Here is a 14,798-nt window from a genome sequence, read left to right as displayed (position 1 = left end):
AATAAGTGCTTCTTGATAGTTTTTGATCCCTGTCCCATGAACATGGACTTCATGAGGATTCAAAACCAAACCAAAAAACCCAGAGGCCTGGGTTGTGAAGCCATCACTGGAACCTTGGGATTTATTTATTCATTTGTTTTGGATACTCAAGAACTGGACTCATCCCATTTACACCTGACCTTAGTACTTAAAAGCCTTGAAAAATTCTGCCTCTCTTCACTTCCCCACTTCGAAAAAAAATCAGTAAGATTGACCTGTCATCAAATATTATCATTTGGTTATCATTTGTTATCCTCAGGGGTGAGCGTTGTTGAATGGCCTTTGACCCACATTCAACTGTTAAGATTGGTAATTTCTTGCAAAATGCCTAACTGTCGTCTTTTAAAATATGTTTAGAAGGTCTAAACAGTAAGCAGAAACCCCCTTACCTGTTCACAGTTCGTGTAACCACCCAGTACTTCTTTATGTTGGCTCCAAGATGTATTTCTCCTCCCCCCTCATGCTTTACTCTTTAGAATGTTTTTGGATGGGGGAATAAAGGAGAAGCAGAAGTTCTTTTATTTCTAATCTCAAATTTTGTGAGTAGTTTCCCCTTATTCCATACCCCTTCCAATATCTATACTTCAATATTTGAAGCTGTTGAGATAAATCAAATACTGACACATTGACGGATTTACTTGTGTAAGCAATATGGTTGACATATGGCATTGTTATTTATGAATGACAGCATAAATTGTATTACAAAGTCTATTGCAATAACACTGCAGTTTATTGGAAAGCTGCTTGCCTGTCACTGGTATTCAGCCTCTCTGGCTGTAGTTTGCCTGGGAGCCCAAAGGATAACTGCCCTCAAAATAATTAAACACATTGATGTAAGCCATGGCCTTCTGTTTTGGGGGGTTGGTTTTGTTTTTGTTTTACAGCAGTAGAAACTCTCCCATCAGGAAAGGAGACAAAGTAAAGACAGTCCTCTCATTTTGCAAAAGCACAACCACTGTCACCCAGAAATGTTGGCTTCTGTTTTGTTTTTTTTTTTTTCTGAGTCCCTAATGACAAATACACAAACATTTGCATCTCTCACTAAACTGCTGGTGAACATATATTTTATAGAGAGAATTTTTATAAGCCCGGTTACAGAATAGTAAATTTTAACTGTAGAAAAGTTCTTTTAGCAGGCTAGAGAGGGCCTTATCCCCTGATACTCCCTGCTTTCACTAAAGCTCCCCCTTTTTAAAAATGGTATTTAAAAGTTACAACGTTGGCTGAGATTTTCACAATTTCCCCTTCTTTTACATTACACTTCTCTAAACCTTGGACAAAGCTCTTTTGTTCTAGGTGGGTTTTACAGGGGAGGGGGTCCCCCACCACACATGTGGTCCTTCATGGGTCAGGGGTCGCCAAGCCCAGGAGTGACTGAGAGGCTGAATCAAAGGTGACCTGCAACTTAATATCCTGTTGATGATCTTGTTGAATTTATGAGTGTCTGTGATGCAGAGGACAGTGCTGAAATCCTGTGAAATCCCACCCCCCCCTTTTTTTTGGCCCAGTGTATATGGACAGTCGATTCCACATTTTTTTCTCCCATCTCTTCCTCCATTTCCATCTTTTCCCTTAAGAGGAAAATTAGAAGGTTGAGTGGTATGTTCACCCAGTGTTTCTGCTTTCCAGTATAAAGATCCCTTTTGTTTGCTTGTTTGTTTTTGGCTTCTCCTGGCCAACAAGATGTACCTGAGCGTGTGAGTACCCTGTGTGTGCCTCTGCATTGTTTGTAGGCATATGTACACAAAATACTCAGCATACGACAAAAGAAGCCAGTCACCCGTTTACAGAGGCCCACAAACCGCAACGAGGTGTTCAGTGAATGAGTGCCCGGGTGTTTGATGGGATTTACTGGTGTTCTTGTGTGTGTCCGTTTTTTTTTTTTTTTTGAAGAGAATCCGAATTCTCTACTACACTGCCATTCTCTCCACTTGTGGGGGAAAGGGTTGCCAGCCCCGGGACCATCCATATACGGAGAAGCCTGGAGTCTCGCTGGCCTAGCCCTGTGCCGGCCCCAGGATATCTGAAAAGCCCTATTTTGGAAAACTTACAAAGAGAGCAAACGTTTGCCCGATGGAGATGGTTGGGGGTCCCTGGGTTCTGACACCAACACGGCGGGCCCTTCTAGAAACCTGTTGAAAAACTGAATTTCACTCGCAGGGCGCGGAAGTCGGCTGGGTTTTTTTCCTTGGCCAAGGACCTCAAATGTACTTTTGAGGCAATGACTCTGAAAGCCTTTGTAGGTTTTTTTTCTTTTTTCTTTCTCTCTATCCCTTGCTTTCTTGATCTCTCTCTCTCTCTCTTCCCCCTCTCCTTCCCTTAAAAAACAAACAAACAAAAAAACACAAAAAAACTGTGTCTTGAAGCGAAGGAGTTTCGCGGTTTGTGGAGAAATAAAGCACTTCTAAGAGGAGACGGCGACGTGACTTTGAACTTGGCTCAGCTCCTGCGTGTCCTGCAGGGAGAGAGAGGTGAACTGGAGCCGGGAACGAAGAGCCAGGAGCGCCCAGGCCGCCGGATCCCCAGCGGGGATCAGCCGTCCGTCCCACCGCGCGGCCGCGCGGCCCCTGGATCCTGGGCCCGCGAGCGCCCAGCGGCTTCGGCCCGCAACGGGCGCCGAGAAGGGGGAATCCAAGCGAAAGGAGAGAACGGGGCAGGGAGGAGGGGACAGAGGAGGGCGGCGGGGCCGAGTCCGTGGGAATGAAGGAAAACTTGGAGAAGTCTGATGGTTTGGAAGAAGGAAGAAGAGTGAGGTTTGCGGACATGCAGGATTGTTATTCTCACGACCATTATTTCTAAGAAAATATTTTCTTTGGGAAATACTTTCGGGGTAAGCTTTGCCAATTCTCCCCCCTCCTACCCCCCATACAAATTGATGAATACAAGAAACAAGTGTGAAAGGCTGTGCCTTGGGCAGATTCACTGTATCAGGGCAGCCTTTTTGCCTGGCGTATTTCTCTGTCTTTCTCTCCCTGGTCCCTTTCTGCCTCGAGGGGCAGTTTGGCATTTGCCTTCCCCTAACCCCCAGACAGAGGGAAAGGTGTGCGCAGAGGAGGAACATTTCCTTCTTTCAGAAAAGTCGAGAAGCCCCAGCTTCCGAGCAAAATCCCGGGCTTTCAGACAAGATGCCCGGGCCTTCCTCCTCCTCGCCCCCAGCCCCGGGACAGGGGCAGGGAAGGCGGGCAGCGGGAGGGCACCGGGCCCCTTGTGCGCGGGGCTGCGGTCAGCTCGGATCTTTAGGGACCCGCTCAAGCCGGGAGAGGCTGCGTTGTGCGAGCGCAAGGGCCGGGTTCTGCCCCAGATCGCCTGCTGGAGTTCTCTTCCCGCGTTTTCATTCTTTTTTTTTTTTTTGATGGCCTTAATTTCAACTTGAAATTTTGAAATGTGTGTTGATTATTTTCTTCCTTGAATTTTATTTCAACTTCCAGAGTTTTTTTTTTTTTTTTAAAGCAGTTCTCTCTGCTAGCTAGACGAAGAAAGGCGCTGGCCTCGGGCCTTCCATTCGCACCTCCGCAGCCTCCGCGGCCCGTCGCTTCCTCTCCGGTTACCTCCAGAGCGCGAGCTTTCGGCCTCGGGACGGGAAACGTCCTCAGCGGCCAACCGGGGACCTGGGACCCAGAGAGCAGCCTCGGGCCCCGCCATCGGCTAGAGCGGAGGGCGGCGGGGGTGGGGGTTCTCGCTTCTGGAGAATGCTTTTTAAGTATCTTCTAGGTTTGAGCCCTACCAGTCTGGAGATACCTTTTCCCGAGACTCTAATGAGCCTGACCCTCGGCCGAACTCCAGCCTGAGCCTGGCTTGGCCGGGCGCCTCCGGCGTCCCCACACCTCCCACCCTACAGTGGCAGAGGCCCGGACTTCTGGGCACCCACCCCGAGGGTGACACTGTCTTTAAACCGCTTCCAAACAATCCCCTCCCTCGCGGGGGCCGCTGCCCAGTGTTTACAGCCTTAATCAGAGCGGGACGCGAGCGGCGGGAGGAGTGGAGCGCGCCGAGCGCCGGGTGGGGGCCGCGACCGGGGAGGGGGCGGTGTTTGGGTGAGTGTCCAGAAGGGTGGGAGGGAAGGGCACGTCTGTTTTTCTCTAGCCACCCCCCTCCCCATCCTGCACCTGTGTGTTCACTACCCCAGGACAAGTCGACAAAAGTGTGTGTTGGGGAGGTGGGCGCGGACCAGGAGCGTGCCAACACGTCCGGAGATCTGCCCCTGAGCCGCGCGCCCCCCCGGCGCCCTCCAGGCGGGGCACTGGGGCTGTAGCCTCCCGGCGCACAGAACCTCCCACCTCGCGGGCCCGGTCGCTAGCCGCGTTCTCGAGCAACCAGGGGTGCCCGCTTTCGGTCCCCGGAGAAACGGTGGCCTCTACGGGAGGGCGTGGGCGCAGGGTACGCAACCAAGGGCACTGTGACCCCACCCAACCCCCACGGCCCAGGCCCTCGCTCGGCCGGCCGGCGGGTTCGGGGGAGCGCCTCAGCCCGCAGGACGAGGAGGCGTCGCGCCCAGGCGCACGGGACGCGGAGCGAGAGGCCGGACGACCCGGCGGGCTGCCACCATCCGCGGCGGCTGGGGCCGCGGGAAGCTGCTGCGGCGCCCGGGCGGAGAGGGCGGGCCGGCCTCGGGGCGGGGGCGCTGGATTGACGGCGCGGCAGCGGCCAATGGCGGCGCCGGGCGAGTGGGAGGGCGGGGCTGGAGCCGCCGCTAAAGGGGCGGTGTGAGCAGGAGGCCGGTCCGGGAGCGCGAAGGAGGGAGGCTGGGGCGGGAGACGCGGGGGCGAGGGGGAGGGGAGAGGAAAAGGAGGAGACAAAAAAATAAAAAAATCAAAGGCTGCGGCTTTGGTTGCGCCCCGTGAAATAAACAGAGGCGGAGGCGGTGGTGGTGGCGATCGGAGCCCACCGCAGCCCAAAGCGGGGACACGCACTTCGCCCTCCGCTTGGGCACTTGCTCCGAACTCCGCTCGGTCCTGGCGGGTGCGGCCGCCCCTCCAGGCCCGGGATTTCCGGGCCGATAGGCGAGAGAGAGGGAGGGAGCGAGCGAGCTGGAGAACACTCTTTTTTTTTTTTTTTTTTTGGTATTGTTATTGTTTTTGAGTCCAGCCTCCCCCTCCTCCCCTCCTTCGCCTTCTCCCCTCCCACAGCCCCCCTTCTCCCCCGCCTCCTCCTCCCGCACAACTTAAAGAAAGACGGAGCAGCGCGGCAGCCTCCTTCATCTAGGGGAATCCGGGGCCGCTCGCAAGTTTACTACGCGAAGCGCAGCCAATGCTAAGCGCGGAGGACGCGGAGGGCTAAATACCGCGGCCGCCGAGCCAAACAATACCCGCCGCGCGCGGGGCGGCGCGGGCAGGGCCGCGGGGGAGGGAGCGGCCGAGCGAGCGCGCCGTGGAGAGGGCGCCCGGCCTCCGTCCGCCGCCCCCAGCACCCCCGCCGCGGCCAGGTGGAGCCGCGGGCCCCGCCGGGCTGGGCCGCCGAATCGCCGAGGGCTCCGCGGTCCTCGCCTCGCCCGCCTGCCCGTGCCGCGCGCGGCCGGCGCGCTCGGGCACCTTGGCCCTGCCGCGGCGGTGATCGCATTCTGCAGGCGCCGCTTGGCGCTGCCGGGCCCCGGGACCGCGGGGCGGGCGGGCGAGCGAGCAAGTGAGTGCGTGCGCGCGCGAGTGCGCGCAGGGGTGGGGGCCGCGGCGCTGCGCTCGCCCCCCGCCGACCCCCCTCTCCGCTCGGTTCCCCACGCCTCCCTCCCGCTCCCTCCTCCCGCCCGCCCTCCCCTGCCCTGCCCGCCCGCCCCCGCCGCAGCTCCTTTAATACACTTTGGTTCTCCGCCTGGCTTTGGACTCTTCTCCACCACCTCCTCCTCCTCCCGCGCCTCCTCCTCCTCCGCCGCCGCCGCCTCCTCCTCTTCCTCTCCGCTCCTTCGCTCCGCGTCCGGCCGCCCGAGGCACATCCAGGCGGCGGCGGAGGCGGCGGGCGCAGGAGCGCCGCTCGCGGGACTGAAGCCGCCGCCGCCACCACCGCCGCCGCCGCCTGCGCTTGGAGCCGGGCGGCCGCTGGACGCAGCCCCGCGAGCGGGACGGGAGTGGGAGCCGAGGAAGCGCGGGGTTCGCCGGGGCCGGCGGGGCGGGCGGGCGCGCTGGCCATGCTCCTGGACGCGGGGCCGCAGTTCCCGGCCATCGGGGTGGGCAGCTTCGCGCGCCACCATCACCACTCGGCTGCGGCGGCGGCCGCCGCGGCCGCGGAGATGCAAGACCGCGAACTGAGCCTGGCGGCGGCGCAGAACGGCTTCGTGGACTCAGCGGCTGCTCACATGGGCGCCTTCAAGCTCAACCCTGGGGCGCACGAGTTGTCCCCGGGCCAGAGCTCGGCGTTCACGTCGCAGGGCCCCGGCGCCTACCCCGGGTCTGCAGCGGCCGCCGCGGCAGCTGCCGCGCTCGGGCCGCACGCCGCGCATGTCGGCTCCTACTCCGGGCCGCCCTTTAACTCCACCCGGGACTTCCTGTTCCGCAGCCGCGGCTTTGGCGACTCGGCGCCCGGCGGCGGGCAGCACGGGCTGTTCGGGCCGGGGGCCGGCGGCCTGCACCACGCGCACTCGGACGCGCAGGGCCACCTCCTCTTCCCCGGCCTCCCGGAGCAGCACGGGCCGCACGGCTCGCAGAATGTGCTCAATGGGCAGATGCGCCTCGGGCTGCCCGGCGAGGTGTTCGGGCGCTCGGAGCAGTACCGCCAGGTGGCCAGCCCGCGGACCGACCCCTACTCGGCGGCGCAGCTCCACAACCAGTACGGCCCCATGAATATGAACATGGGGATGAACATGGCAGCGGCCGCGGCCCACCATCACCACCACCACCATCACCCTGGTGCCTTTTTCCGCTACATGCGGCAGCAGTGCATCAAGCAAGAGCTCATCTGCAAGTGGATCGACCCCGAGCAGCTGAGCAACCCGAAGAAGAGCTGCAACAAAACTTTCAGCACCATGCACGAGCTGGTGACCCACGTCTCGGTGGAGCATGTCGGCGGCCCGGAGCAGAGCAACCACGTCTGCTTCTGGGAGGAGTGTCCGCGCGAGGGCAAACCTTTCAAGGCCAAATACAAACTGGTCAACCATATCCGCGTGCACACCGGCGAGAAGCCTTTCCCCTGCCCCTTCCCGGGCTGCGGCAAGGTCTTCGCGCGCTCTGAGAACCTCAAGATCCACAAAAGGACCCACACAGGTAACCGCGCGGGTCGGGTAGGGGTCGGGGCGCAGAAGGGAGAGAAGCCGTGGTTAGCTGGCGGGGAGAAACGCGCCGACCGCCAGCCCCTGCCCTGGAACGGGAGATGTTTCCGTGTGTGCGAGAGAGAGCCAGCGGCTTGTTATTGTTGGCGAATGAAAGAATATTATTATTGGGCTGGGTTTTTTCCATGTGCGGAAATTGAGTTTTAAATGATCGAGGTAACATCAAATGCATGCTTCGGGTGATGCAACTGCTTCGTTGGCTCAGCTTCGGTGAATAATTTCCGTCCTAAACAGAACGCAGAAAATAAAAGTACCCTCCAACTCGGTGCCCGGGAATCGAGCCTAGAGAGGATTTTGCCAGCTTGTCTGAATGTGCTTTTCTGCTCCGGGTGTGCGTCTGCGTTTTGAGTGGCTTGTGTGTTTTTCCACTTTTTTTTTTTTTTTACTACGGGCCCAAACGTCCTTACCCGGACTGTTTCCCATTAAAAAATGAGTCTGGTGTGAGCCGAAGCTGTAAAACGTTTCTCTTTTTTAAAGTGTTTTTAAAGCCCATCTCGAGGTGGGTCGCCGAGCTTTACGGTGGGTTCGCAGCAGTCTGTGAAATTCTCTTAAGGGGCACCAGAGGGTTTGCGATTCCAAACTTGGACCGACAGCCGAGTCAACGAGAGCCCGGGGCGGCGCGGCCCCGCGGGGCAATCGCGTGAGAAGAGAGCGCCGAGAAAGAACGTGCCTCTCGCCTCATAGATTATTCATCTATGACCAGGTCCCAGCCAAAATCGTGCCAGACGATTTCCTAAAAGAAAGCCAAATGTTTTAGCAACTTCCCCCGTCAATATTTACTCCGAAGTGGGGGTGCGCCAGCGGCCTATTGTTCTCTTCCGGGAAGGGAGGCAGCCGAGGTGCGAGACAAGCTTTTAACAAGGTTTAAAATTTGAGAAATTTATTTGCATGAAATGCTCGCTTTCGAGTTCTGCGTCTGAGCGGATGTCTTTAAGAAACAATTTAGGTGCTAATGGAATTTAACGTTAAATGATCCCCTCTCCAAGTGGAACAATGTTAGAGTTTTCACACCTCTAAATGACTCCAAGCATTTGGAATTCTGGCAACAGAATGCGGGGACCGCCAGAAAATTCAAACAGGGAGTTTCTGAAAGCCTTGGCTGATCCCCCACCCCCACGGCCCAGCCTGCGCCTCTCGGCAATCTCTCTCAAGTGCTGCCTTATCTCATATTTCTCTCTTCCCCCAAGTTGTCTTCAAAAGGCTGGGAGTGCGACCGAGAATTACTGGTTAATTCAATTTGCAGAATTTTGGATGGGGGGGAAAAAAATGCTGGCTCAGTCGCTATCCACAGTACGGTCCCCAAACAACACACAGCATCTCCAAATGTAATTGCCTACTGGCCCCAGAGAGAAGCCGACAGCAGCCTGTGTGATTCTGATAATGCCCCAAATATTTTGTCATAATAACAGCTTCTCCATGGCGAGACCAACTTGTTAGAAGCCGCGAGTCCAAGAAGCCCTGTAAGAAAGGCAGTTAGGCAGGGCTGGGGGGTGGGGTGGGGGCTACCCCAACTTGATCAGAGATGTGAGGACACGCGAGTCAGCCTAGAAGAAAAGTAAAATAGGAAGTTAAAAGCGCGGCGGTCAGGTGGGAAGGCGCAAGGGAGCCCCAGGCCCTTGTCGCCCCTCTTTTCTCCTCCCGGAGGCCTGGTCCCCTTCCAGGCCAAGGGGTGGGGTGGGAGGTAGGGGTTCCCGGGGGCGTGGGGGGGGGGTGGTGGTGGTCTCCGGGCGCGCCGGCAGCCAGCGCGCGTGTTCGTGTCCACAGGGGAGAAGCCCTTCCAGTGTGAGTTCGAGGGCTGTGACCGGCGCTTCGCCAACAGTAGCGACAGGAAGAAGCACATGCACGTGCACACCTCGGATAAGCCCTATCTGTGCAAGATGTGTGACAAGTCGTACACGCACCCCAGCTCTCTGCGGAAACACATGAAGGTACCGCCGGGCAGGCGCGAGGAGGGCGAGGCGGCCGGGCTCACCGCCGGCCCCGGGGTGGTGGGGGGAAGCCGAGTGTCCCGGCCGGGCCCCCAGGGGGATAGGTAGGGGATCACTTTTGGGGATGTGGGGCACTTCTGGTGGCGGGGGAGGCCCGGCCCCACAGCAGCTGCACTCACACCCAGTCCCCTTTGGTCTCCCCTCCCGGCTTTTGTCTTGCAGGTCCATGAGTCCTCCCCGCAGGGCTCCGAGTCGTCCCCGGCCGCCAGCTCCGGCTACGAGTCGTCCACGCCCCCCGGGCTGGTGTCGCCCAGCGCCGAGCCCCAGAGCAGTTCCACCCTCTCCCCGGCGGCGGCGGCTGCTGCAGCAGCGGCTGCGGCGGCGGCGGCCGTATCCGCGGTGCACCGGAGTGGAGGCGCGGGCGGCAGCTCCGGTGGAGGAGGCGGGGGCGGCGGCGGCGGCGGGGCGGGCGGGGGCGGCGGCGGCTCCGGCGGGGGCAGCGGGACGGCCGGGGGCCACGGCGGCCTGTCCTCCAACTTCAATGAATGGTACGTGTGAGAGGCTTGGGCGGGGCTGCCTCGGTCCCTCTACCGGTAACAGCGCCGAGAGCACCCCGGTGATCGTTGTTAAAATTCCCAATCTGATTTTTATGATGATGAAAATGATTTTACCAGCAGAAGGATTTTTAAAAGTTCTTGTTGTTGTTGGTTTTTTTTTTTTTTTTTTTTTTTAATAATCTAGGCATGAAAAGCAACGATATCCCTTCCGGAATCTTTAAAGCTAAAAATATAAATAAAAAATAAAAAATCATTTTAAAAAACCCATAAAAATATTGAACCAAACCTCCCCTTTGCCTCCCTCCACGCCCCTTTCCCTCCCCACGCCTTTCCCAGTCTTCTGACAAACTGTACATAGCGGACTCCTTTCTTCGAGGTGGTTTTAATGGGCTTCTTGGTGTATAGAAGTTTGTCCATTTGTAATTCTCCGGGATTTTGTTCCTCCTGCCTCTCTCCCCTTCCCTTCCCCAAGCGATGGGCTTCTTTCTTTTTCTCTTTTTAGTTTCCCCGGTTTCTTTTTAAGTAATGTGGAAGAAAATGGTTTCTTTTGTATTGTGGTATTGAATATTGTGTTCCTTTTTATGAGGCAACTTGATTGTAAACTTCATGCAACTATAGACTGGAAAAAAAAAAAAAAAAAAAAGCCGTGCCAAAGTCTCCCTTCTGTTTCTTCAACATGCAGATCCACAGCACTCACATCCACATCACCGCCACCAACGCCTGTGAATGTATTTTTCTGTTAGCTGGGTTTACATGTGATGTTTTAGTGCTTTTGCAAGTTCAATTTGTTAGTTCCTGTATGAAAGAGTGTGGGGAGGGGGGGAAGTAAACGTCGTGCTGTTAGCTTTTTCAGTAATAACACCCTTCCTTCTGTAAATACCCGTTACCATATTTATCCATTTGTAATTAAATTATGGTATTAACTTGCTACAGAGGAAACAATATTTATAAAGAATGTTTCTTAACTATAAATATGTACAATTGTGGGCATAAACTGTTTCAGATTTTTTATTTGAAGGTTTTAAGTGGTTTGATCATTTCTTGTGATATGTTTTGAGAGTAATGCATACAGAAATATAATAAAATGTGTTGAAACTGCACGAACATACTTTTTTTTTTTTCCTAGCAAAGTTACTCAAGGAAATGGGCAGGAGTAAGCAGAGGGCTGATAGGGGTCTGGGTCAGCTGCCTCATTGAATGGGAGGCACCACCTCGAATTCAGGGGGGAAGGTGTATGCCTAGAAACTGGGCCAAACTGCCTCTCTGGCAGAAAGTCTCAAAATTATTTTGTATGTCCTTTGTTTCTGTAGCTGAGAATGAATTACATTTTTGGAAAGCCACCGCAAGGACCCGGCCCGTAGGAACCTTCCGAGCTTCTAATGGCTCCATTATCTGAGGCGGTGCCTTTCTTTTGGCTGTTTGGACTGGACTGAAGAGCACTAACCATTTCCTTATTCTTTGTTTCCTCTCTTCCCTGCCCCCCTTTCCTCTCCCTCCCTCTGCAAAGCGGAGGTACAGTTATTTTTAATTGCAGGTTTAAAACTGAGCTGAGTCCTTTGTTTTTGAACTTGGTTCAATGATGATAGTTTAAGGGCCCCTTTCTACTAAAAGTTTTTTTGTTTTTTTTTTCCCTTCCTTGAAATTTTAAACAGCTTGCTCAAGGCATCCTGCTTATCTGCCCAACTACTGCTCACCCATAAGTGCGATGTTCAAGGGAGGAAGGTGACAAATAGACTACACTTTGATTTAGGAAAACCACCAACCATCGGCCCCCAATAAAAGAGAACCTCTTCAAGAATTCCATGAAATCAAATAGAATAAGCTGCAGAGACTGAAACGGCCAGGTGGAAATGAGTGAGGCAACAGGACCGACCACCAGCTCTTCTCTAAGGTTTGCAGCCTCACTCCCCTCCCCTGAAAGAGTTTCACAAGAGTTTTCAAACAAGATGCTCTAAGGGAGAAGGCAAAAATAACATTCAGAGTCAAAGGGTAGGAGTGGGGTCATTTCTTTTTTGAAATCCCTGAGGCTTCAGGACATTTCCATCTTCCTGGGGATCCGTGTTGCTCAGAGAGACCCTGGCAGGCCCGGAGTCACCACCCAGTGGTGAAAAGGTTTGGTTGCGGGGTGGGGGGGGGGGCGACACCCCCAGAGGATCCTTCAGTGGCACGCAGGGCTCTGCTGACTGAAGCTGATGGTGATGGGCGGGTGGCTGTGGCCGCTGGCGCTCCTCTCCCGCTCTGGCCCTGGGCTGAGCCGCAGGGACAGGCAGGGGAGGCTGAAGGGCCACTTGGGGAGAAGGGCAACTCTGACCTCCCAGAGGCTATGCTACCTATTCAATGGGGAAGGAAGGACGTTGGCCTGGGGGCTGTGTGTGTCCAGGAGGGTGACAGTGGCCACCGGGCTAGCCCTCCCCAGTGGCCCAGCGAACTGCCTATGCACCAGCTCCCGAAGAAATCAACCCCCTATTAAAATGAAATTTATAACCCCTAATAATATTAAGGAAAATTATTAAAATAATTGGCATATGTTACTGATCCTTGGGAGGTTTCATTGAACACATTGTAAGCTGTGAGTTTTTTCAAAGCCCCCATCCCTGGGGGAGGGGGCGCATGAATCAGATTAAATATTCATCATAACTTGTACAAGAATGAGATGGTCGATTTTAGACGTTTTAATGTCTTAGACTTTTTTTTTGGTGGGAATTATTGGCTTTGAGACACCTCCCAAACCTAAGGAGAATGTTGGTGAGGACGGTGCTTTTATTTTTTAAAGTATCAACTGGAGGCCTTGGATTTTTCCCTTTGGGGAAAGAAGGAAGGCCGGAGAAGAGGACAGTCTCCCAGCTTTGCATTGGCCGATGGCTTTGCAGAGCTGAAGTCAAAGAGCTACCTTGGGGCCTTTTAGGTCTGGGGGTGCTGATGCTGGTTGTCAGCAGGAAATAAAACTGGGAAGGGGCCTGGCCCTGAGGAGGACCACAGCCCGGGAGTGGTCTCCTGGTCCATCCTAGGATGTGAGGGGCGGAGAGGGGCGGCTTTCCAGCAAAACATCCCTCTGTTCTCCAGGCCTTGCGTCCCACCGCTCTGTCCAGACAAGTCACAGATCCGACAGTGGGGCCGGGTCTTGGCCTTTCACGTCGACCCTACGCGACCCGGAGAGAGATGGGGGAGAGGGATAGTCAGGGTGTGAGAGCATCAGAGATAGACGTGGGGGGCAGGGCGCCCAAGATCCTGCGTGGCCCCAAGGTACCTGGGCTTGGGGTGGAGGAGGGGTACTGGCGTTCTCACCCTCTCCCCTGCCTAAACAGACCCGAATCGAACCTGCCCTCGCCTGGCCTCCGGAACTACCGAACGGAGCCCAGTTTCCGCACCCACTCAGGGGAACCAGAGCTGCACCCTTGGTTCGCTGCCCGCAGGGACCTGGTCAGGGTCTGGGGTGGGGTGGGGGACACGTTTCTGCGAGTCAACGCAGTCAACTTGAACTTCAGATCTCCCAAACTCGCTCCTTTGCCGCTGCGCTCCATCCACCACCACCGAGTAAAAGTCCCCGCCACGCGAGACTCGCTTTATCTGGAGGCAGCTGCAGCCCCCTCGGGAGAGAGCCATCGTTATTATTATTAATTATCGTGATCCTCATTGCATTATTAATGACCGCAGTGATAACTGGCATCTCGGCATCTGTATCTCCGGGTTCAGTGATGGGACATCAAGCTCCGGGCCGGTGAGGGGGGGTGAGGAGGTCGGTGCTGGGGGGAGGTCACTCCGGGAGCAAAAGCCCGGGTCGGTTCTTCTCCGGACGAAAGGAAGCAGGTCACAGGCCCAGCAGAACCCGTCCCACGCTGTCCGCGCCCCGCTTTCTTTTCTTGGTGGCACCTTCTCTCTTCCTCCCCCCTCCCGCCCCCACCCGGTCCCTTTGTCTCTTTCTCAGACGGATGTTTTCAGTCTCAAGTGGCGTATGTATTTTCCGCCCAAAACTGAGATCAAGGGCAGATCCTAGGCTGGACCGGAGATTCGGGTTTCCCTGGGCTCCCTGCTGTCCTCCCTAGACCTGAGGTGGGCTAGGAGGCCCCGGGCCTTCCAGGCGACCGGTGGTCCTCCCGGCTCGGTGGGCCTGGCATCGGGAGGGGGTTCTGGTAGGTCGTTGATGAGCTCCCCCGGTGGCACAGCGGGACCCGAGGGGATCCACCGAGTTCTCTCACTAGGGACTCGCGTCCTAAACCCCCAACACCATCACGCCGCGGAAATAACCCAAAGGGAACGCTAGGCCTGCGTCCAAGAGCTGGGAAATAAAGGCCTCAAAATAACACCCCACCAAGATTCCAGTCGAACCATGGGATGCATTTTCACTTTAAGGGACACGTGCCCCGTAAAGCGACCCTAGGGATCCAAAGTAGGCGTTCAATAAATACTTGCCGATTGATGGATTAGAGTTTGGTATCGCTCGCGTTCCGCGGGAACTTGGAGAGCCTGGGCCTACAGCTACCCCCAGCAGACCGAAATGAATGGTTTCTATTTTTAACTGGCAGCTCAGAACAGGGCCTGAGAAATGTCTCCCTCTTTTCTACCCTCCTCCACCCTACCCCACCCCCACCCCGATCCCCACCCCCACAGGCCTCCAACAGATTGTTGCTGGGTTTTTTCTTTTAGGGAAGAATCTAGACCCTTCCAGACTGAATCGGGAATCTGGCATAAACCCTCAGGCGCGTCCAGCTGGGCTCCTGAGAACGAAAAGGCAGCGCTGGGCAATCTGAACAGGGTGTTATCAACGAGAGCTTCTGCAAACCAGAACCCGGGCAGCCCGAGGGTTCGAGTTCATGGTCAAGGCGGTGGAGCGACTGGGGCCGCAGCGTCCACGCCCCGCCCCGACCCTGCGCGGCCACATCCCAGATCTCGGGCGGGGTACCCGGGGGCTCGGGTCCTCCCCCTCCCGCCCCGCCCCAGCAGGGCCCAGTCGGGGAAAGGTCGGTGCTGGGGCCCCCTCTTCGCCCTCGCAAGTTTCCCTTTTTTGTTCCAGGGGTCGACAAG

General features: G+C 56.0%; 1 protein-coding gene across 1 annotated transcript; it reads left to right on the top strand.

The window, feature by feature from the left end:
* The first annotated feature begins 5,963 nt into the window (after positions 1–5,963).
* On the top strand, positions 5,964–10,876 carry ZIC2 (Zic family member 2). Its single transcript, XM_025262633.3, has 3 exons — positions 5,964–7,226; positions 9,056–9,219; positions 9,442–10,876. The coding sequence occupies exons 1-3, from the start codon at positions 6,155–6,157 to the stop codon at positions 9,775–9,777; spliced, it is 1,572 nt and encodes a 523-aa protein (XP_025118418.1). The 5' UTR covers positions 5,964–6,154; the 3' UTR covers positions 9,778–10,876.
* The last annotated feature ends 3,922 nt before the right edge of the window (positions 10,877–14,798 follow it).

The sequence above is a fragment of the Bubalus bubalis genome, chromosome 13, assembly GCF_019923935.1.
Source record: "Bubalus bubalis isolate 160015118507 breed Murrah chromosome 13, NDDB_SH_1, whole genome shotgun sequence".
Classification (NCBI taxonomy): domain Eukaryota; kingdom Metazoa; phylum Chordata; class Mammalia; order Artiodactyla; family Bovidae; genus Bubalus; species Bubalus bubalis.
This window is presented reverse-complemented; position numbering and strand designations above follow the sequence as displayed.

Excerpts from the sequence above, each read along its gene's own strand:
- ZIC2 (XM_025262633.3), top strand. The coding sequence starts at position 6,155 with ATGCTCCTGGACGCGGGGCCGCAGTTCCCGGCCATCGGGGTGGGCAGC. Across the intron at positions 7,227-9,055 it reads CCACAAAAGGACCCACACAG|GGGAGAAGCCCTTCCAGTGT; the intron begins GTAACCGCGCGG and ends TCGTGTCCACAG. Across the intron at positions 9,220-9,441 it reads CTCTGCGGAAACACATGAAG|GTCCATGAGTCCTCCCCGCA; the intron begins GTACCGCCGGGC and ends TTTGTCTTGCAG.